Below are 23,582 nucleotides of genomic sequence, written 5' to 3'. Positions count from 1 at the left end.
CTCCAGCCAGTGGGGCGTATAGTCCAAAATCACTATCCCCCCATACTCTGGCCCTTCCACCCCAACCAAAATCACCCGACTCACCACAAAATAGTCAATCCTGGAATACACCTTATAGACATGTGAGAAGAGGGAATACTCCCTTTCCCCTGGGTTCTGAAAGTGCCACGGATCCACCATACCCATCCTTTTCATAAATCCACCCAGCCCTGGCCCTCCCCCTTCCACCCCCACGGCCACCTCTCTTGGCTTTCTACCCCACTTCCATTTACCAGCATTACTTGAGAGCATGGTGGCCCCTGCTCAAAGGCTCCTCCCAATGACCCCCCCCCCCACACACACTCCTCCACTCAGGGAAGAAGGCTCCCTGCTGACCTTACCCTCCCCCATCCAAATAAAATACTCAGCCTGAACTTCAGGTCACCTCCCCCGAGAGCAAACAAACAAGAGATAGAACACAAACAGCCCCATGAAACAAGAGGGGATGGATGGGAACATCCATTGCCACTTAAACGTTTCACCTCTGCTACCCTTTATCAACCCAACAATAAATAACAGACCCGAAAAAGAACCCCCTCCAGATCGGAGGAAAAGTAAAGCCCCCAATCACTACCCCAACTTCAACCGTATTCCCAACCATTACAAAATGCAAGCACCCCAGAGTGTTCAACTCAGTTCTCTCCCAGTTTATGCTCCTTGATGAATTCCTCAGCCGCTTCTGGGGTCTCGAAGTAATATTCCCGGCCTTCGAACGTCACCCATAACTTCGCCGGGTAGAGCACCCCAAACCTGATCCACCGACGATACCAGGATTCTGGATCTACCCCAGAATACTGAAGGAGGCTGGAGAGGAAATTGCTGAGGCCTTGACAGAAATCTTTGGATCCTCGCTGTCTTCAGGGGATGTCCCGGAGGACTGGAGAATAGCCAATGTTGTTCCTCTGTTTAAGAAGGGTGGCAGGGATAATCCCGGGAACTACAGGCCGGTGAGCCTTACTTCAGTGGTAGGGAAATTACTGGAGAGAATTCTTCGAGACAGGATCTACTCCCATTTGGAAGCAAATGGACGTATTAGTGAGAGGCAGCATGGTTTTGTGAAGGGGAGGTCGTGTCTCACTAACTTGATAGAGTTTTTCGAGGAGGTCACTAAGATGATTGATGCAGGTAGGGCAGTAGATGTTGTCTATATGGACTTCAGTAAGGCCTTTGACAAGGTCCCTCATGGTAGACTAGTACAAAAGGTGAAGTCACACGGGATCAGGGGTGAACTGGCAAGGTGGATACAGAACTGGCTAGGCCATAGAAGGCAGAGGGTAGCAATGGAGGGATGCTTTTCTAATTGGAGGGCTGTGACCAGTGGTGTTCCACAGGGATCAGTGCTGGGACCTTTGCTCTTTGTAGTATATATAAATGATTTGGAGGAAAATGTAACTGGTCTGATTAGTAAGTTTGCAGACGACACAAAGGTTGGTGGAATTGCGGATAGCGATGAGGACTGTCTGAGGATACAGCAGGATTTAGATTGTCTGGAGACTTGGGCGGAGAGATGGCAGATGGAGTTTAACCTGGACAAATGTGAGGTAATGCATTTTGGAAGGGCTAATGCAGGTAGGGAATATACAGTGAATGGTAGAACCCTCAAGAGTATTGAAAGTCAAAGAGATCTAGGAGTACAGGTCCACAGATCACTGAAAGGGGCTACACAGGTGGAGAAGGTAGTCAAGAAGGCATACGGCATGCTTGCCTTCATTGGCCGGGGCATTGAGTATAAGAATTGGCAAGTCATGTTGCAGCTGTATAGAACCTTAGTTAGGCCACACTTGGAGTATAGTGTTCAATTCTGGTCGCCACACTACCAGAAGGATGTGGAGGCTTTGGAGAGGGTGCAGAAGAGATTTACCAGAATGTTGCCTGGTATGGAGGGCATAAGCTATGAGGAGCGATTGAATAAACTCGGTTTGTTCTCACTGGAACGAAGGAGGTTGAGGGGCGACCTGATAGAGGTATACAAAATTATGAGGGGCATAGACAGAGTGGATAGTCAGAGGCTTTTCCCCAGGGTAGAGGGGTCAATTACTAGGGGGCATAGGTTTAAGGTGAGAGGGGCAAAGTTTAGAGTAGATGTACGAGGCAAGTTTTTTACGCAGAGGGTAGTGGGTGCCTGGAACTCACTACCGGAGGAGGTAGTGGAAGCAGGGACGATAGGGACATTTAAGGGGCATCTTGACAAATATATGAATAGGATGGGAATAGAAGGATACGGACCCAGGAAGTGTAGAAGATTGTAGTTTAGTCGGGCAGTATGGTCGGCACGGGCTTGGAGGGCCGAAGGGCCTGTTCCTGTGCTGTACATTTCTTTGTTCTTTGTTCTTTGATACAGCACCACCTTGGCTTTGTTGAACCCCGCACGCCATGTTGCCAACTCGGCTCCAATGTCCTGATATATTCGCACCGTGTTCCCGTCCCATTCGCAGGTGCGTTTCTCCCTGGCCCAACGCAATCTTCTCTTTCTCCACAAATTTGTGGAGTCTCACGATCACCGCCACGATGACTCCCCAGCTCTAGGCTGCTGCCTCAGAGACCTGTGCGCTCTGCCCACTTCAGGGGCCTTATCCAGCACCCCCTCTGCCACCAGCCCCACCAGCATCTTTGACACGTACCTCATGGCACTCACATCTTCTACTCCTTCAGGCAGGCCCACCATCCGCAAGTTCGGTCTTCTTCAACTGTTGTCCTGCTCTTTCACCTTTGCCCTCAATGTCTTGCAAAGGTCTCCTAAGAGCCCCACCTCCAATACCACCATTCGATAGCTAGGACCCGAGATCGCACCTTCAGTCTGTCGGATCTGTGACCACTGCACCTCCATACGTTTCTCCACCCGCTCCATCGAGCTCTTCAGGGGTGCCACAACCCCTTCGATGGCCTTCAAGTGGTCCTCCAGCATCGCCTTCCTCTGCTGGCGGAACTCTTCCTTGATAAATCAATTGCTCCACCTGGGGCTTTCCGACTTGCACCAGCCCTTCCCCCTCCGCCATCCTTCCATTAGCTGCGGCGCCACAGGCTTCCTCCAACTCCTTGGCCAGGAGGTCCCTCACCGTCTTCTGCCGGGTTTGGCAACCAGCAGACATAGCACTCCCGGGGGGGATGGGGGGGGGGGGAAACCTACTCCTCCTCCGACCTTCCAACTGCACCTTTTTGTCGAAATTACACCCGATATCGAGTAAAAAGAGCTCTTTCCTATGCCGTGGAGCAGGAGCTGCTCTGTCTGCGACCACTCACACCGTGGCCGCCACCGGAAGACCGTTAAATTGCCCCTTTAGTGTCCAAAAGGTTACGTGGGTTTACGGGGGTAGGGGGCGTGGGCTTGGGTCGGGCGCTCTTTCCAACTGACGGTGCAGACTCGATGGGCCGAACGGCCTCCTTCAGCACTGCAAATTCTATGATTCTCTGAATAATTTATGATCCAAGCAGTCTGGGACCACGCAAAGAGGTGAAACACATTCCTGACGTGCCTATATTTAACAAACTGTGTCACAGACTCCTGTTGACATGTCTATCAGATGAATGGGGAACACACCAAACTCTGCTGCAGCTGCAGGATTGGAACCACAGGCACGTGGTTTCAGAATGAAATATCGCGAGAGTTCCCCTCCCCGCCGCGCCGTGCGCATGCGCCGGGGATAATCCGGTTGCTAGGGAAAGGCGGCTCCTAGCAACGGGCCGGCGGCCGGGAGGGAGCGGGGAAGCGGCACTGCCGGCAGCAGGGCAAACATGCCGACCAAAAAGAAAGGTCGCGTCCTGGCCGATGAGAAACCAGAGCCGCTGACCGTCATCGAGAGGGAGCTGTACATGGTCCAGATCAAAGATCTGGAGGGCACGCTGGCCAAGTGAGTGCGGCCCGAGGGGGGCTGGGGGTGTGGGCAGCCTGTCCCTGGGCTGGGGGTGTGGGCAGCCTGTCCCTGGGCTGGGGGTCGGGTGTGGGCAGCCTGTCCCTGGGCTGGGGGTGTGGGCAGCCTGTCCCTGGGCTGGGGGTGTGGGCAGCCTGCCCCTGGGCTGGGGGTGTGGGCAGCCTGCCCCTGGGCTGGGGGTGTGGGCAGCCTGCCCCTGGGCTGGGGGTGTGGGCAGCCAGCCCCTGGGCTGGGGGTGTGGGCAGCCTGCCCCTGGGCTGGGGGTGTGGGCAGCCTATTCCTGGGCTGCGGGTGTGGGCAGCCAGCCCCTGGGCTGGGGGTGTGGGCAGCCTATTCCTGGGCTGCGGGTGTGGGCAGCCTGCCCCTGGGCTGGGTGTGTGGGCAGCCTGTCCCTAGCCGGGGGGTGTGGGCAGCCTGTCCCTGGGCTGGGTGTGGGGGTGTGGGCAGCCTGCCCCTGGGCTGGGTGTGGGGGTGTGGGCAGCCTGCCCCTGGGCTGGGGGTGTGGGCATCCTGTCCCTGGGCTGGGGGTGTGGGCAGCCTGTCCCTGGGCTGGGTGTGGGCAGCCTGCCCCTGGGCTGGGTGTGGGGGGGTGGGCAGCCTGCCCCTGGGCTGGGGGTGTGGGCAGCCTGTCCCTGGGCTGGGTGTGTGGGCAGCCTGTCCCTGGGCTGGGTGTGTGGGCAGCCTGTCCCTGGGCTGGGTGTGTGGGCAGCCTGTCCCTGGGCTGGGTGTGGGGGTGTGGGCAGCCTGCCCCTGGGCTGGGGGTGTGGGCATCCTGTCCCTGGGCTGGGGGTGTGGGCAGCCTGTGCCTGGGCTGGGGGTGTGGGCAGCCTATCCCTGGGCTGGGTGTGGGGGTGTGGGCAGCCTGTCCCTGGGCTGCAGGTGTGGGCACCTGTGCCTGGGTTCGGAGTGTGGGCAGCCGGGGCCTGGGCTGGGGGTGTGGATGTGGGCAGCCTTCCCCTGGGCTGGGGGAGTGGGCAGCCTTCCCCTGGGCTGGGGGTGTGGGCAGCTTTCCCCTGGGCTGGGGGTGTGTGGGCAGCCTGCCTGTCCCTGGGCAGGGGGTGTGGATCCACCTAACCTGCACACCTTTGGACTGTGGGAGGAAACCGGAGATACAAGGAGAAAGTGCAAACTCCACACAAGTCACCCAAGGCCGGAATTGAACCAGGGTCCCTGGTGCTGTGAGGCTGCAGTGCTACCATTGTGTCAATATGCTGCCCAGTTTACGGAAGGTGGATAATGGAGGACTGGCCAGGAAAGTTTTGGGTTAATCCAGTCTGCGGGTAACAAAAGCATGGATAAACTGCGATAGGGTGGAGGTGGTGATCTAAATGAGAAAGTATCTGTTCTTTGTGACGAGGAGAATTTGGGATTAGAAACTCACCTGGAGTTTGAATAGAACATATCATTAGATGGATGTTGAGGGTCATGATGTTACCTGTAATGCTCCTGAATGCCAATTGTCTGCTGTCATTTACTATCTGAGCTCAGTGGCTAGTGGAGCAAAGTACAAAAACGTCTGACACCACTAGAACTTTGTCTGTATGAATCTATGGATAAAGGAAAATAGGGCAGATTGAAGAGTATTTAATGGTTATTACTTCTGAGCGCCTAACCTGCAGGATGTGAATGGCTGTGAAGTGACTACCACACATTTCTTGTGTAACAGTTCAGAGTAGAATGACAAAGAGTAAGACAATCTTCAAATATTCTATAAATACCATATCCCTGTAAGGATTACAGAAAATATTGCCACCATTATTTGTGCTGATTCTTATCAATGTATAATAATGTGATACTGTTAAGGTACCAGGAGAGATTGGATGAACTGGAGGTAACAAAATTTGACACTGCTGAAAAGCAAGAGCAGCTTGGTAAAGATTTGCACGATGTCATCGCCTACCTGAAGAAGGGTCTAAATCAAAAAATTGACGAAATTGCTGACCTGAACGACAAGTTAATTGGTTTGAAACAAGCCAAGGACAATGAGAAGGATGCCTATGAAACTCAGCTGACACATTTACACCAAGAGTTTCAGGAAACAAAGGATCAGCTCACATCTGAAAATATGATTTTAGGTATAGAATATTGAGGGATTTTTATTTGATTTGTGATCTATAATAAAAAGTAATAATTTTTGTGGAATTTTTCAGTAATTTTAGTTGCATTAACAGAATAGCAGATAACAGTGTTCACAGGATAAACCCCAAGATTTTCATTAAAACAATTGACAAGGGTAGGAACATAAGAACTAAGAGCAGGCGTAGGCCATTCGACCCGTCAAGCCTGCTCTCCCATTCAAACAGATCATGATGATCATCAACCTCTTGCACCACTTTCCCTACTATCCCCATATCCCTTGATGTCAGTATCCAGAAATCTATCGATTCCTGTCTCAAACAGCCCTCCGGGATAGAAAATTCCAAAGATTCATCACCCTCTGAGTGAAGAAATCCTCCTCATCTCAGTCTTAAGTGACCTGCTGCTTATTCTGAGACTGCGTTCGCTGGTTCTAGACTCGCAAGTCAGGGGAACCATTCTATCCACATCCACTCTGTCACACCCTGTAAGAGGTTTGTACATTTTAATGAGATCACCTCTCATTCTTCAAAACTCTAGCGAATACAGGACCAGATTCCTTAATTTTGCCCCATAAAACAATCGTGTCATCCCAGAGATTAATCTGGTGTACCTGCTGTTTATTTTATTTATTTATTTTATGCTGTTGTTTGGCTATTGTGGCCACTACCTTGTGGAGGCACAATGCCCCCTCCTGCCACCCTCAGACCGAGACTATCACTGACCTCATCTCATAGTGAGAAGATCAAACTCATTCAGTGCCATCTGCTTCTTTTAACAATGTCCTGGTCCAGTGGCACAGTGGTTAGCACTGCTGCCTCACAGCACCAGGGACCCAGGTTCGATTCTGGCTTGGGTGACTGTTGTACCTGCGTGGGCTTCCTCCGGGTGCTTCGGTTTCTTCCCACAGTCCAAAGATGTGCAGGTTAAGTGGATTGGCCATGCTAAATTACCCCTTTTGTCCAAAGATGTGCAGCTTTGGGGTTGCGTTTGGGGACAGGAGAGGCGGACTGAGGTAGGGTGCACTTCCGGAGGGTTGGTGCTGCCTCGATGGGCCCAATGGCCTCCTTCTGCATTGTATGGATTCTTACTCTTCACCCTCGACATTCAGTTCATGCTCAGCTCCAACCACAACCAGGGCAGCCTTAAGTGCCCTCTGCTTCTTCCTTGAACAGATCATGAACCAGTCCTCATCCGCCCCCTCCTCTGCCTGCCTGAATCTTTCATTGCGGTGAACAGCTTCTCCTATGAGTCCACTCAGTTTCTCCAAATAAAAGTTGATGCTGCAGGAACCCTTATGGTTGCTCGTTATGCCTGACTTTTTGATTGATATACTGAATGATTTTTGTTCCAGTCCTACTTTCCCTCGCCCTTTTTTCCCGGTTTCTGATGACTATATCTGCACCAATTCCTGCACTCACCTTGAATTGGAAAATTTCAGCAAATTCGCTTCCTATTTTCACCCTGCCATCGCTTTCACATGATTCATCTCCAAGTCTTCCCTTCCCTCGACTTTCTATTTCTAAAAATAGACTGTCGATCAATATATGCTATAAACTCACTGACTCCCTTGGCAACCTGGATTACATTTTTCCCACTCCACTCACTGTAAAGACTGCATTACATTCTTCATCTCTGTTGCCTCTATTTCAAAGGCGTCTATTTCAATGCCAGCATTTCTGATCGGGCAGCACGGTAGCACAATGGTTAGCACAGTTGCTTCACAGCTCCAGGGTCCCAGGTTCGATTCCCGGCTTGAGTCACTGTCTGTGCGGCGTCTGCGCATTCTCCCCGTGTCTGCGTGGGTTTCCTCCGGGTGTTCCGGTTTCCTCCCACAGTCCAAAGATGTGCCGGTTAGGTGGATTGGCTATGTGTCCAAAAAAGGTTAGGTGGAGTTACGGGGATAGGGTGGATGTGTGGGTATAGGGTGCAGGTATGGGCTTAGGTAGGGTGGAGGTATGGGCTTAGGTAGGGTGCTCTCTCCAAAGACCGGTGCAGACTCAATGGGTCGAATGGTCTCCTTCTGCACTATTGATTCTATGTCTTTTTTTTTTCCTCAGCCAATGATTCTTCCCCCATCCCCACGGGTTGATAGCGCCTTCAACCAGGTCTGCCCCATTCCTCGCTCTCTAAAATTAGGATAGGGAATCCTTAGCTTTGCCTTCTACTCCACATTCAACAGATCATTCTCTACCATTTCCATCATCTCCAATGTGATGTCACCATTAAATACATCTTCCATTCCACTTCTCCGTCAGCATTCCATAGGGATAATTCCCCTGACACACTGTTCTCTGTTCAATCATTCTGGAGCAAACCTTCCCCTTCCCACAGCATCAGCTGTCCTCTACCTCCTCTTAAGCTCCATTCATTCCTGTATTTTTTTATGAATGCATGTGGGCATCACTGGCTAGGCCAACATTTATTGCCCATCTCTAATTGCCCTTGAGAAGGTGGTGGTGAGTTGCGTTCCTGAACTGCTGCAATCCATGAGGTACGATGATATTAGGGAGGGAGTTCCAGGATTTTGACCCAGTCAAGGAACCAGCAATCTATTTCCGAATGAGGAGAGTGGGTGGCTTGGAGAGAAACTTTCAGGTGATGTTTTTTTAATGTTTCTGCTGCCTTTTATCCTTATAGATGGTTCTAGATGGTAGTGGTTGTGGGATTGGAATGTGTTGTCTAAGGAGTCTTGGTGAGTTCCTGCAGTGCATCTTGTAGATGGTACACACTGCTGCAACTGTTTATCGGTGGAGGGAGTGAATGTTTATGAATGGGGTGCCAATCAAGCAGACTGCTTTGCCTGAATGATATCAAGTTTTTTGAGTGCTGTTGGAGCTGCACTCATCCAGTCAAGCGGAGAGTATGGTATCACACTCCTGATTTATGTCCTAATCTCTCATGTCTTCTACCCTATCACAAACCTCTCCTGTACTCCTTTTCTCCACAGCTTTCTTTCCCTGCCTCTGTATTTGTGTAATACATCTCTAATTTTTACAGTTCTGATGCAAGGTCATCAATCTGAAACATTGGGCAGAATCTTGTGTACTATCCCATGGAGAGTTTGTCAGGGGTGGTGCTATTTAATCGGTCAGGAGGTTGGTAGCTGGGGACCCAATTGCTACCCCAGTCAGGTCTACGGTGCAAAGTCACCTTGCCGCCATGGAAGATGCACCATGCAGAGAGCGTGACAAGCAAACCTGTGTGGGGTTCCCAGGGAGGGGTTCCTTCTTCAATTCCTGTTCAATAGACCGGGCATCAGGAAAGATGGGGGCAGCTGAGAGCCACCCCCTCCCTGAGCCACTGAGCCCTTCTCCCATGACCCTCCTCGACACCAGTCACCAGTAGCCTGGGATCCAGCAACAAAACTAGACCTCGGGTGGGTGCCATCCTATCTCTCCAGTGGCCATGCTGTTCAGTAGAGTTCTTAGCAGGTGGACCTTCCGCTCTCAGGCTCCTTGATCCTGGGGAGGGTCCACTGCTGTCCAGTTAAGTGTCTGAGTGGCATTTGCTGACTTAATTTGCTGGGATTTCCCCTAAGAAGGTGATGCGGGGGCTCCTACTGGCTCTCCCACTAACAATTGAGATCCCACTGCCTCCATTAAAGCGAACCCTAAGGTGGGAGTGACCAGTGTTGTGATTTCCCTCCCTATGTAGAGAAGTCGGCAAAGGGGAAGGCCAACACGACTACATGATACAAGTTCATGTTAAAAAGCCTGTTACGGCAAATGTACACTGTGCCACTATCCGAACTTGTGATATAAAATAAGTCTGTTCTTTCCACTCCTGTTTTACAGCTGGGAAGCTGGATGCTCTTGAGGAGTTTCGAGTTCAGAAGGAGGAATTCATGGCAAGGTTTGCTGGACTTGAGGAACAGTTAAGGAATCAGGAGCACGAGCACAGTGAAATTATTTATGACTTGGAGAGGAGAGCAGTGGTGGATAAAGATAGGTAAGACATTTCATTTTCTTTCTAGCACAGCTCTTCCTGTCATGTTTTCCAATGGTGTCAGCAACCCTTCAGTAATCTGCCCAAGTTGACATTCTACTTTTATAGAATCGTAGAATGGTTACAGCACAGAAGGGGACCATTTGGCCTAGGCAGCAATACAGCTAGCTCCATTCCTCTTTCCTTTTTTCCAGGCTCTTCAATTACTTTCCTTTCATTATTTTACTTCATTCTGTTCTATTTAATTCCCTTTAGAAAGCCCTGATTGAATGTACTTCCCCCATCCTTTCAGGCAGTGCAATTCGGGTCATATCAGCTTTCTGATTGGAAAGAAGTTTTCCCTTGTGTCTCCTTTGTTTGTTTATTTTGCCAATTACCTTAAATCCTTGTTCTCCCTCGATTCCCGACCCTTCTGCCAATGGGAAGAGTTTCTCTTTACTCTGTCCAGGCCCCTCATAATTTTGAACACCTCAATCATATCTCCTCTCCACCTTCTCCGCAGTAATGAGACGAACCCCAACTTCCATCCACATAACTTAAGTCTCTCGCCCAGTCGCCTAAATCCTTTCTGCACCTTCTCCAATAAACTTTCCCCATTCTCCTAAATTTCAGTGCCCAGATTGGACACAGCATTTGAATTATTGCTGAGCCAGTCATTAAAAATTTTTGTCATAACTTGCTTGCTTTTGAACTCTATGCGTCCTTTTGTAAAGCCCTGTATGTTTTGTAACCGCTTTCTCAAACTGCCCAACTATATTCAACAATGTGTGCACAGTTAAAACAGTTCTTAAGTAACGTACTTCCTAAACCTGCCACTATATTCCAATTAAGCAAATCAAATATATTTTAAATACGATTCATGAATAAAGTTAACAACAGGTTTCTACTTACTTTTCTCTGTGCAGAATCTTTGGAGGGAGAACCTTTCAGGTCCAAACTGAAACACCGCTGTTCAGATTAGAGTTCTAGAAACTACTGACTCTCCAGACAGACCCTGGCTCCTCCATTAACTACATCATCTGTACCCAAAGCATAAGGCATTGTTTTGTCTCTTCTTACAAGACATCCCATGACGTGTTTAGCCAGGATCAAACACAATACCCCTCTTAAATTACCTACACCCCAGAGACCCTCCAACCTAAATAATATTCCATTAGCTAGCTATCTAGAAACCGGTAAATGGTTCTCGAGGTCAATTGGCAGAACACTTCACCTACAAATCAATGATTACCTCACCTTTACGACACTTTAATCACTGCTCTAACAGTTATACTGTCTGTATGCATCTTAACCCAGGGTTTTGATAGCATTACTGCATAAAATATAAAATATGACCATTTCTTACATTCATCATAGGGTGGCGACAAGCTGCTTGTCCCTGGGACATTGCTGCTAAGTCAGATTGTGTCCTCACCTGGCATCTACAAGCTAATGTTTACCATCAGGGTTTCGAAGCGAGAACCCTAATTAATATTTTCCTCTGATACCGGCAGTGTAAAGCTGAAGCAAATTGCAGCACTGCTCCCGTCATTCATAATTTGACAGTCAGCTGACAGTTTCGCTTAAGATCACAAGGATAGCTGGTGTTGTGTCAGTATTTGTACACTCGGGAGGTTTTACGTGTATAAATGCATGCTGTATCCAAGCTGAGACTGGTTGCCAAAAACAGGAAGGAGAGTTCCAGTTCCCAGAATTGACATCTCACGGTTTGAGCCAAACAAAAAAAAAAAGCATTTATGCATTTCCCAGGTTCTCCACTATCCCTTTTTTACACAATTCTTTCTCGTGTTTTCTGCGGCTGTTTTAAAAATACTGTCCTGGAAATAATATTGCGGTTAAATAAAATGTGTTAAATGTGCTATTAGATACAAGTTTACAAAAAACTGGATAATGTGGAAATACAGAACAGGTCCACCCTATCCAACCCCCTGATCATTTTGTATGCCTCTATTAAGTCTCCTCTTAACCTTCTTCTCTCCAACGAAAACAACCTCAAGTCCATCAGCCTTTCCTCATAAGATTTTCCCTCCATACCAGGCAACATCCTGGTAAATCTCCTCTGCACCCGCTCCAAAGCCTCCACGTCCTTCCTATAATGCGGTGACCAGAACTGTACGCAATACTCCAAATGCGGCCGTACCAGAGTTCTGTACAGCTGCAACATGACCTCCCGACTCCGGAACTCAATCCCTCTACCAATAAAGGCCAACACTCCATAGGCCTTCTTCACAACCCTATCAACCTGGGTGGCAACTTTCAGGGATCTATGTACATGGACACCTAGATCCCTCTGCTCATCCACACTTTCAAGAACTTTACCATTAGCCAAATATTCCGCATTCCTGTTATTCCTTCCAAAGTGAATCACCTCACACTTCTCTACATTAAACTCCATTTGCCACCTCTCAGCCCAGCTCTGCAGCTTATCTATATCCCTCTGTAACCTGCTACATCCTTCCACACTATCGACAACACCACCGACTTTAGTATCGTCTGCAAATTTACTCACCCACCCTTCTGCGCCTTCCTCTAGGTCATTGATAAAAATGACAAACAGCAACAGCCCCAGAACAGATCCTTGTGGTACTCCACTTGTGACTGTACTCCATTCTGAACATTTCCCATCAACCATCACCCTCTGTCTTCTTTCAGCTAGCCAATTTCTGATCCACATCTCTAAATCACCCTCAATCCCCAGCCTCTGTATTTTCTGCAATAGCCTACCGTGGGGAACCTTATCAAACGCTTTGCTGAAATCCATATACACCACATCAACTGCTCTACCCTCATCTACCTGATGATTTATTTTCCTTTCATTAGCCCAAAGGACACAATTCCATTGAAGTAATTCAGTCACCGAATGAAAGGGACACCAGCTAATCCGGCACAAAGTAGGGGTCGAATCTGTAACAGTTAACCCGCAACATTATTCCTGTAGGTTAAAGAAGGAGATGGTTTCACGTGTGAACGCTGTGGCTGCAGAGTTCCGTCGCATCTCAAAAAGGCAGGTGGCAGAGACGACTAAAAGGGCCATCCGCGAAAATGCATCCATCAGCAGCCAGCTGGGAAAGGTGTCCGAGAAAAGTGTAAAAATAATCAAGGCGAATGACCAGCTGAAATTGGAAACACAGATGCAGAAGCGAACTGTTCAGCTCTTGGAGGAGAGTCAGAAAGAACTGGCCAAGAAGAACCTCAGCAACCTGAAGGTGTGGTATTTCTCTGGGAAGGAAGTATTCTGTGGAGTGGGGGAACTGCTCAGCTTTCAATGGCAACATCACGCACCTTTAACAGAGAAATGCCCCAAGGTGCTTCATAGTAGCCAGAAAAAGGAGTTTGGGAAAGATGGACAGAAACCTGTTTTTAAAGAGGAGATGGTAATCATAGTATCTGATAGAATCCCTACAGTGCAGAAGAAGGCCATTTAGTCCATCGAGTCTGCACCAACCCTTTGAAAGAGAAACCTACGTGGGCTCCAAACTCCCGCATATTCCCGTAACCCCTGCCGAACCTTTAGACACTTAGCGGCAATTTATCATGTCCAATCTACCTAACCTGTATATCTTTGATGCACAGAAGGTGGCCATTTAACCTACCATGCTTGTTCCAAACAACTCTTTTTGAAAGAGCTACCAATTAGTCTCGGAGACTAGCAATCTTTTAAAAATTAATTTACAGGATGTGGCCGTCGCTGGTTTGGCCAGCATTTAATACCCATAATGCCAGCCCCGCCCCCCACACAAGTATTTATCCAAGTTCCTTTCGAAAGTCACTATTCAATTCACCTCTACCTTTCAGGTAGAGCATTCCAAATGATAATTCAAAGTGGCTCTTCTGCCAGTTATCTTGCATGTGTCCCCTGGTTAATGACCGACTAGTGGAAACCGTTTCTGTTTATTTGGTCCATCAAACCCTTTCGTGATTATGAATACCTTATCAAATCACCCCTTACCTTTCTCCAGTCTGAGGAATGATGTGGAGATGCTGGCATTGGACTGGGGTGAGCACAGTAAGAAGTCTTACAACACCAGGTTAAAGTCCAACAGGTTTCTTTCGATGTCACTAGCTTTCGGAGCACTGCTCCTTCCTCAGGCTCCGAAAGCTAGTGACATCGAAACAAACCTGTTGGACTTTAACCTGGTGTTGTAAGACTTCTTACAGTCTGAGGAAGGCAGTCCCAGTTTCTCTAACCTTTCCACAAAACCGAAGTCCCACGTCCTTAGTACAATTCTAGTAAATGTCCTCTGCACCCTTTCCAAGGCCGTAACATCATTCCTAAAGTGTGATGGCCAGAATTGGACACAATACTGGAATGGAATTATTTATAAAGCCTTAGCATAACATTTGTTCTTTTGTATGCTTTTTAAAGTAGCCAACAGCCTTGTCAACTTGTCCTGCTACCTTCAAAGTTCTGTACACAATCTCTCTGGTCCCTATGTTCCTGTACTCCCTTTAAAATTATACAGATTAGGTTCCATTGCCTCCCATTATTCTTTCACTTTTCTCTGAGTTATCTTTCATCTGGCATTTCCATAGTCTGTTTATGTCCTCCTAAAGTCTATGACTCTTTTTCCCTCTGTTTTCTACTATCCTGAGTTTTGTGTTACAAGCAGTCTTTGAAATTATGCCCCATATACACATGTCCAGGTTATTAATATGTATTAAACACAGTGGTTCTAATACCAATCCCTGGAGGCCATCACTGTACACTTCTCTCCAGCCCCCCAAACAGCATTCACCATTACACTCTACTTCCTGAACCTTAACCAATTTTGTGTTTAGGCTGCCCCAGTCATTATTCCCAGGGGGTGCAATTTTTCTCTCAAGTCTATTGTGATACTTTGTTTCATGCAACCCATAAGATACCACTTAGCCCTTTCCCCACTGCCAGACAATATGGTGGAATACTGCACTAAGAGATACCTTTAACTAGCATCTTTTGAGGAAGATTTACTTCTCATTTTAATAGCCTAACCATTGTATACGTTTCCTCCCTCCAACCAACTGGAGTAACTTGTTGCTTCAATTTAAGGTTATCCAAATGCTGACTGATAAATGCAAACAACAGCGGGAATCACTGGAAAACTGTGCACTGAGGGACAAGCTCATCCCGCAATTTGAGTTGGCCATCAAGGAACTCGAGGGACAGAATGAATCTCTAAGGTAAGTGGATTCCAGTGCTGTGTTTATATGGGCTCTGTCTGCTTAGCTTCAAGAGATTTTATTTTTTGACAAACTGGAGCTACATCCAGGGTAATCCCTGCTGATTTTAGGCCTATTTCTTTAGTTTAATCTGGATTGATCCAAAAAATCACTTTCGTTGCAAGTCCTTGCTCCCCTTGATCTGTATGTAACATGCCTTTACCTGCCTAACATCCAAGTCATTGTAATGTGTTCAACAGAAATCTGATGGCCATATCATGTGCCTCCATGTTAAATATGAGTCACTGAAACACTCCTAAGCAGTTGTGTTCGAATATTACCTGCTCTAATCTCCTGTCCGTAATCTTCAGGGAAGAAATAATCTCTCTGAAGAAGCAGTTGGAAACAAAGCAATCTCATTTGGAGAATCAGAGGAGCGTCATGGAACAACAGGAAAAGCGCAGGAAGCAGGTGGAGAAAGTCCTGTCTGATGCTGCCTATGCTTTGAAAGATGCCCTGCAGGTAAATAACCACTTCAATTTGAGGAGTAGATTCAGTATTGCTGCTCTCTGCGTAGAAATGCATGCCTACTTTGATACCTGGTAAGTGACAGAGATATAACATAGAACATAGAACATAGAAAATACAGCACAGAACAGGCCCTTCAGCCCACGATGTTGTGCCGAACCTTTGTCCTAGATTAATCATAGATTATCATTGAATTTACAGTGCAGAAGGAGGCCATTCGGCCCTTTGAGTCTGCACCGGCTCTTGGAAAGAGCACCCTACCCAAACTCAACACCTCCACCCAACACCAAGGGCAACTTTGGACACTAAGGGCAATTTATCATGGCCAATCCACCCAACCTGCACATCTTTGGACTGTGGGAGGAAACCGGAGCACCCGGAGGAAACCCACGCAGACACTGGGAGGACGTGCAGACTCCGCACAGACAGTGACCCAAGCCGGAATCGAACCTGGGACCCTGGAGCTGTGAAGCAATTGTGCTATCCACAATGCTACCGTGCTGCCCTTAAGAACAAATAAATCTACACTATATCACCGTAATCCATGTACCTATCCAATAGCTGCTTGAAGGTCCCTAATGTTTCCGACTCAACTACTTCCACAGGCAGTGCATTCCATGCCCCCACTACTCTCTGGGTAAAGAATCTACCTCTGATATCCCTCCTATATCTTCCACCTTCTATCTATTCCCCTGATCATCTTATAAACCTCTATCAAGTCGCCCCTCATCCTTCTCCGTTCTAATGAGAAAAGGCCTAGCACCCTCAACCTTTCCTCGTAAGACCTACTCTCCATTCCAGGCAACATCCTGGTAAATCTTCTTTGCACCTTTTCCAAAGCTTCCACATCCTTCCTGAAATGAGGCGACCAGAACTGTACACAGTACTCCAAATATGGCCTTACCAAAGTTTTGTACAGCTGCATCATCACCTCACGGCTCTTAAATTCAATCCCTCTGTTAATGAACGCGAGCACACCATAGGCCTTCTTCACAGCTCTATCCATTTGAGTGGCAACTTTCAAAGATGTATGAACATAGACCCCAAGATCTCTCTGCTCCTCCACATTGCCAAGAACTCTACCGTTAACCCTGTATTCCGCATTCATATTTGTCCTTCCAAAATGGACAACCTCACACTTTTCAGGGTTAAACTCCATCTGCCACTTCTCAGCCCAGCTCTGCATCCTATCTATGTCTCTTTGCAGCCAACAACAGCGCTCCTTACTATCCACAACTCCACCAATCTTCGTATCGTCTGCAAATTTACTGACCCACCGTTCAACTCCCTCATCCAAGTCATTAATGAAAATCACAAACAGCAGAGGACCCAGAACTGATCCCTGCGGTACGCCACTGGTAACTGGGATCCAGGCTGAATATTTGCCATCCACCACCACTCTCTGACTTCTATCGGTTAGCCAATTCGTTATCCAACTGGCCAAATTTCCCATTATCCCATGCCTCCTTACTTTCTGCAGAAGCCTACCATGGGGAACCTTATCAAATGCCTTACTAAAATCCATGTACACTACATCCGCTGCTTTACCTTCATCCACATGCTTGGTCACCTCCTCAAAGAATTCAATAAGACTTGTAAGGCAAGACCTACCCCTCACAAATCCGTGCTGACTATCCCTAATCAAGCAGTGTCTTTCCAGATGCTCAGAAATCCTATCCTTCAGTACCCTTTCCATTACTTTGCCTACCACCGAAGTAAGACTAACTGGCCTGTAATTCCCAGGGTTATCCCTAGTCCCTTTTTTGAACAGGGGCACGACATTTGCCACTCTCCAATCCCCTGGTACCACCCCTGTTGACAGTGAGGACGAAAAAATCATTGCCAACGGCTCTGCAATTTCATCTCTTGCTTCCCATAGAATCCTTGGATATATCCCGTCAGGCCCGGGGGACTTGTCTATCCTCAAGTTTTTCAAAATGCCCAACACATCTTCCTTCCTAACAAGTATTTCCTCGAGCTTACCAATCTGTTTCACACTGTCCTTTCCAACAATATCGCCCCTCTCATTTGTAAATACAGAAGAAAAGTACTCGTTCAAGACCTCTCCTATCTCTTCAGACTCAATACACAATCTCCCGCTACTGTCCTTGATCGGACCTACCCTCGCTCTAGTCATTCTCATATTTCTCACATATGTGTAAAAGGCCTTGGGGTTTTCCTTGATCCTACCCGCCAAAGATTGTTCATGCCCTCTCTTAGCTCTCCTAATCCCTTTCTTCAGTTCCCTCCTGGCTATCTTGTATCCCTCCAATGCCCTGTCTGAACCTTGTTTCCTCAGCCTTACATAAGTCTCCTTTTTCCTCTTAACAAGACATTCAACCTCTCTTGTCAACCATGGTTCCCTCACTCGACCATCTCTTCCCTGCCTATAATATAATAATCTTTAATAATAATCTTTAATAATAATGTTTATTGTCACAAGCAGACTTACATTAAGACTGCAATGAAGTTACTGTGAAAAGCCCCTAGTCTCCACATTCCGGCGCCTGTTCGGGTACACAGCGAGAGAATTCAGAATGTCCAAATGACCTAATAGCACATCTTTCAAGACTTGTGCAAGGAAACCGGAGCACCTGGAGGAAACCCACGCAGATAAGGGAAGAACGTGCAGACTCCGCACAGACAGTGACCCAAGCCGGGATCGAACCTGGGACCCTGGCGCTGTGAAGCCATAGTGCTAACCACTATGCTACCATACTGCTCAGATATATGCTACTGAGAGATTCCTGATACCCATTTCTGTCTCCAACAAGCTCCACCTGGATTGCTACTATGTGTAACTGCACCCACGTTTTGTTCCTATCACATGCATTTGATCTTAAAGAGTAAAGGATTCGTAGTTGTATCGGAAAGTACTAGATTTAATCCATGGTCTGAGTTAGGTTCCATGAGTTGGCCTTGGCCATGATGCTACAAATGGCCTCAGCACCCCTAGCCTGGGAAAGCTTCCTGCTCCTGGACACTATTCAGCAGTTTCTGCAGAAATATGTGCGTGGTTGTTAGAGGAGGAAAAGGTTGAATTGAACATGAAGGAATAGACTTCCAAAAATCACTGTTCCAGCTCGCAGCTTGAACTCAGTACCAAAGGGCTGCCAGGGTCCATGTACCCCGATGATAACAAGACTCAAAGATTCTGCAGAAATAAAAACCAAAGATTAATTACAGTGTTTTTTCCTGTTGGAATTAGAACACGAATTCTACAACTCAAAGTATTTCTTGAGTTAAGTTATAATGGGAGCCACCTGCAATTTGGTAATTGTGAAGAGTCCTCATGAGGTTAAAGGCGAACACAGCTGGAGCATGCTTCTTGTACTCCCAAGTGTGCACCAGCCCAGAGTGCAGTTTCTGTTAAGCAGAGTACAGTATAAGAAGCCATTCATAGAATCATAGAATCCCTACAGGGCAGAAGGAGGCCATCAACCCATCGCATCTGTGCCAGCCCTCTGAAAGAGCACCCTACCTAGGCCACGTCCCCACCCTATCCTCCGTAACCCAGTAACCCCACCTAACCTTTTGGACACTTAAGGGGTAATTTCGCATGGCCAATCCACCTAACCTGCACATCTTTGGGCTGTGGGAGGAAACCGGAGCACCCGGAGGAAGCCCACACAGACACTGGGAAAACGTGCAGACTCCACGCAGGCAGTCGCCGAGGTCAGAATTGAACCCAGGTCCCTGACGCTGTGAGGCAGCAGTGCTGACCACTGTGCCACTGCGCTTGCCCATCGTGGTACATTTCAACGTGTCGTCCACTTGAGCTTTCCACTTTCCACTTTCAAGCCCATTTTGCACTGCTTGCTTCTCTGCCCTGTGAGGCAAGGGTTTTAATTTCTGGTTGTTGAGACGGGCAATTTTCACATCTGTTTCAATTATGCAGTTAATACTAGGTTTGGAATCCAGCTCTGTGCTTCATATTTACACGAAATAGGTTTCAGCTGTTTGGAAGAGCCCCATCCAGACCTTGGAACCTTGATAAATAAACATCTGGAAGGGGGGTGTAGTGCTTCTGCGCACCCTGACCATCACAGTAGAAATAATTTTCATTCATTAACCCTCGAAGTATGGCAGCATAATGAAGTCAATTTGCTGACCACAAACCGCAATGTGAGATAAATATTGACCAAGAACAATGGGGATAAATCCTCTGCTCTCCTTTGTGATAGTGCCATGAGGGGGCACATGGGGCCTCAGTTTGATGCCCCACCTGACAGACAGCACCTCCGGCAGGGCAGCAATCTGCAAGTACAGCACTGGGGGCGTCCGCCTTGACTTTTGTGCTCAAGTCCTGGAATGAGATTTGGACCCAGAATCAACTGACTCAAGGTTGGAGTGCTCGCAGCTAAGCCATAGGTAACACAAACTCAGTTAAGTACATCTAGAATTTCGCCCCCACAACCCAAAAGATGTGCAGGCTAGGTGGATTGGCCACACTAAATTGCCCCTTAATTGGAAAAAATGAATTGGGTACTCTAAATTTTAAGAAAAAAAAAAGTACATCTAGAATAAAGAGCTAAGTTGTTATTATGTTATTGCGCACAGTCACATAATGGTTATAGCCGGTCATGTCTGTGCTGACCTTCTAAAGGAACAATTCACCAAGTGCCATTCCTCACCTCCCCTCTCTGTGGCTCTACAGATTCTTCCTTCTTGAATGCCTTGATTGAACCTGCCACCAGCACACACTCAGGCAGTGCACTCCAGATCGTAAACACTTGCTGCACCCAAATGTCTTCCTTCGCGACTCCATTGATTCTTTTGCCAATGACTTTAAATTTGTGCTGTCTGGATCTCAGGCCTTCCAATGAGAATAGTTTCTTCCTATCCACTCTGAACAGACCACTCATGATTTTGAACACCGCTATCAAATCTCTTCTCAAATTTCTCGAAGGATAAGTCCATCTCGGTAGCTGAAGTTCCTCACTCTTCCTTGGAACTATTCCTGTGAATCTGTCCTGCACCCTTTCTAATGCTTTCTAACGTGTGGGGCTCAAAACTGGACACTACTCCAGTTGAGGCTAAACCAGTACTTTATACCAGTTTTAACATAACATCCTTGCTTCTATACTCTATGCCTCTCATTATAAAGCCTAGAATGCTGTATCCTAGTACTTCTTACTGATAGAGACTAAACTTTCTCTCTTCATTTTACTCCGTCCACTTCCTGCTGTTCCCGGAGAATAGTGGGAGAGTCCCTAAATGCGGATCTCGCCGGCTGCCAAACAGAGCGCGATGCTCCGGGCCCACGGCACTGGATGCAATCTGGTGCACACCCTTGCTGGGCATGAACCAGACTCGCACATGTCAATGACTATCATAACTAATTTAAATATTAATTTTGGGGTTTTAGGCGGAGACCCTAGTTCCCGGGTACACAGCCCCCGTCGGCGTAGCATGAGGCCGGCAGGAATCACTACTGGTCTCTGATGTGATGACCATGCTGGGAGGACGGGTGGCTTAGGGGCCATTGGGGCCCCCGGGTGGTCGGGACAGGGCCGGCCAGGTTGACACTGCATCCCAAGGGCAATCCTTCTGGGTGGGGGCATGGTCATGGTCATTGGGGGGGGGGGGGAATTGAGAAGGGTTGGGCATGGAGCGGGGGCCATAAAGGGATGAGGGTGGACTTTAAAGGGTGGGGCCTTGGCTGACCCCATAGTGGGGTGTCAGTCACATGGGGGGGGGGCAAGGGTCCCCATTGGCTAGTGGGTTGGGGGGGCTGTCGGGTTGTCTGGAGATTGGGGTGCCCATTAAAAAGGGTGTCCTGATCTCGGAGGAGCCAGCCTGAGCAGCGACATTCCCCAGTGGGAATCTCCCAAACTTCAAAAAAATGACCCAAGTGTGGCTGATTGCGATGGGAATTGCACCGGGACACCCGGGGGGAATGTCACCTGCTTTCCTGCCCAATATTGTATGGGAGAGGGGCTCTCCAGTGTTGCCAGCCAGAGGCGGGAATCGTGATGGCTGGTTAAATCAAGGATGAGGACAAAACAACTCCAGGCGACAATCCATGTCTCCAGGCCTGGCCCAACACACCGGCCCTGACAAGGTTCCTGCCTGCCCCAACAAAGTTTCCTGCCCAGAATCGATGGGGACATGCAAACACCTGACTAAAAACCATTTAAATATCATTATTGGGCAGACAACCCAATTCCGCGGCCTACCGGTATGCTCCAGCCCCCTCAACTGGGGGTCACGCTGGCATGAATTGCAAGTCCTGACAAGTGTGGACCTGGCGCTTTGCACTCCAAGGTGGTGAGCACCCTCCCCAAACCTGCCTACAGGGTACTGAGGAGGGATCCTTCAATGGAGCTAGTGGTCCGGGGGTGGGGGGCTTGGGCTGGGATGGCGGGCGCAGGCCAGGGGTCTTTCCAGGAATGGGGAGGTTTGGCTGGTCTTCCCATCTGTAGCAGGTGTGGGCAGCAGAGCAGCTTCTCTTTCTAGGAAGTTCTTCAAAACAAAAAGACAACCTCTTTAAAAAAAGCTGAAGTTAGAAAGAACACCTGCTCAAAAGAGGAAGCACTTCAGAGTTAATTGACCCCTATAGAGCTATATGAATAAACAGCGGTAATTCTTCTTTTGAAATGTCTTTGTCCTTGTGAAAGGCAATGGACCATGAAATTGAATGTAAACAAATGCAGTTCAAAGCTTTTAGGCTTCTAAGCATGCACAGTGGCTTGAAAAGGTTAAAGAGCAATGACATTGACTGTGATAAAAGCAATTCAAAAATTTCCATCATATTAAAGTGAAGATGTGAACCTTCAGCTCACAGATATTTGAACTTGACATGTTGGTAGACAATTTATTGATTTTCAAGGCTATAATGAAAATTGAAATGAAAATTGCTTATTGTCACAAGCAGGCTTCAATGAAGTTACTGTGAAAAGCCCCTAGTCGCCACATTCCGGCGCCTGTTCGGGGAGGCTGGTACGGGAATTGAACCGTGCTGCTGGCCTGCCTTGGTCTGCTTTAAAAGCCAGCGATTTAGCCCAGTGAGCTAAACCAGCCCCTATAGTCGGGAAGACCAGCCAAATGGCCCCATAACACTGTTAATTTATAAACTGTCTAAGAAGGAATCAAATTCTAAATTAATCTCACCAAATCACGTATCTGAAATGTAAATTTCCATTCCACAAGAAGATCTCGCTGAATTATTGTGATCTTACTAAACAGCCTTGGTTGTTCACCTGTTCAATTAACTCTATCTTCTCATTAATTGCTTGCGATCTCAATGTTTTGAAAGGTTAATAAACAATTGTTGTCTGATGTTCCATGGACTTCAGTAAGGCCTTTGACAAGGTCCCTCATGGTAGACTAGTACAAAAGGTGAAGTCACACGGGATCAGGGGTGAGCTGGCAAGGTGGATTCAGAACTGGCTAGGCCATAGAAGGCAGAGGGTAGCAATGGAGGGATGCTTTTCTAATTGGAGGGCTGTGACCAGTGGTGTTCCACAGGGATCAGTGCTGGGACCTTTGCTGTTTGTAGTATATATAAATGATTTGGAGGAAAATGTAACTGGTCTGATTAGTAAGTTTGCAGACGACACAAAGGTTGGTGGAATTGCGGATAGCGATGAGGACTGTCTGAGGATACAGCAGGATTTAGGTTGTCTGGAGACTTGGGCGGAGAGATGGCAGATGGAGTTTAATCCGGACAAATGTGAGGTAATGCATTTTGGAAGGGCTAATGCAGGTAGGGAATATACAGTGAATGGTAGAACCCTCAAGAGTATTGAAAGTCAAAGAGATCTAGGAGTACAGGTCCACAGGTCATTGAAAGGGGCAACACAGGTGGAGAAGGTAGTCAAGAAGGCATACAGCATGCTTGCCTTCATTGGACGGGGCATTGAGTATAAGAATTGGCAAGTCATGTTGCAGCTGTATAGAACCTTAGTTAGGCCACACTTGGAGTATAGTGTTCAATTCTGGTCGCCACACTACCAGAAGGATGTGGAGGCTTTAGAGAGG

The 23,582-nt window shown here is 47.8% G+C and overlaps 1 protein-coding gene across 1 annotated transcript in view; it reads left to right on the top strand.

The window, feature by feature from the left end:
* The first annotated feature begins 3,705 nt into the window (after nucleotides 1-3,705).
* Nucleotides 3,706-23,582, top strand: part of cfap157 (cilia and flagella associated protein 157) — a 31,006-nt gene continuing 11,129 nt past the window's right edge. The window contains exons 1-6 of the mRNA XM_072488701.1: nucleotides 3,706-3,887; nucleotides 5,712-5,983; nucleotides 9,782-9,935; nucleotides 12,871-13,138; nucleotides 14,962-15,092; nucleotides 15,443-15,593. Of these exons, the coding sequence (XP_072344802.1) occupies nucleotides 3,772-3,887; nucleotides 5,712-5,983; nucleotides 9,782-9,935; nucleotides 12,871-13,138; nucleotides 14,962-15,092; nucleotides 15,443-15,593 (1,092 nt within the window). The 5' untranslated portion in view covers nucleotides 3,706-3,771. The remainder of the gene's footprint in view (nucleotides 3,888-5,711; nucleotides 5,984-9,781; nucleotides 9,936-12,870; nucleotides 13,139-14,961; nucleotides 15,093-15,442; nucleotides 15,594-23,582) is intronic.

This window comes from Scyliorhinus torazame, chromosome 22 (assembly GCF_047496885.1).
Source record: "Scyliorhinus torazame isolate Kashiwa2021f chromosome 22, sScyTor2.1, whole genome shotgun sequence".
NCBI lineage: Eukaryota > Metazoa > Chordata > Chondrichthyes > Carcharhiniformes > Scyliorhinidae > Scyliorhinus > Scyliorhinus torazame.
Note: the sequence above shows the minus strand (reverse complement) of the source record. Positions and strands in the feature narration are given on the sequence as shown.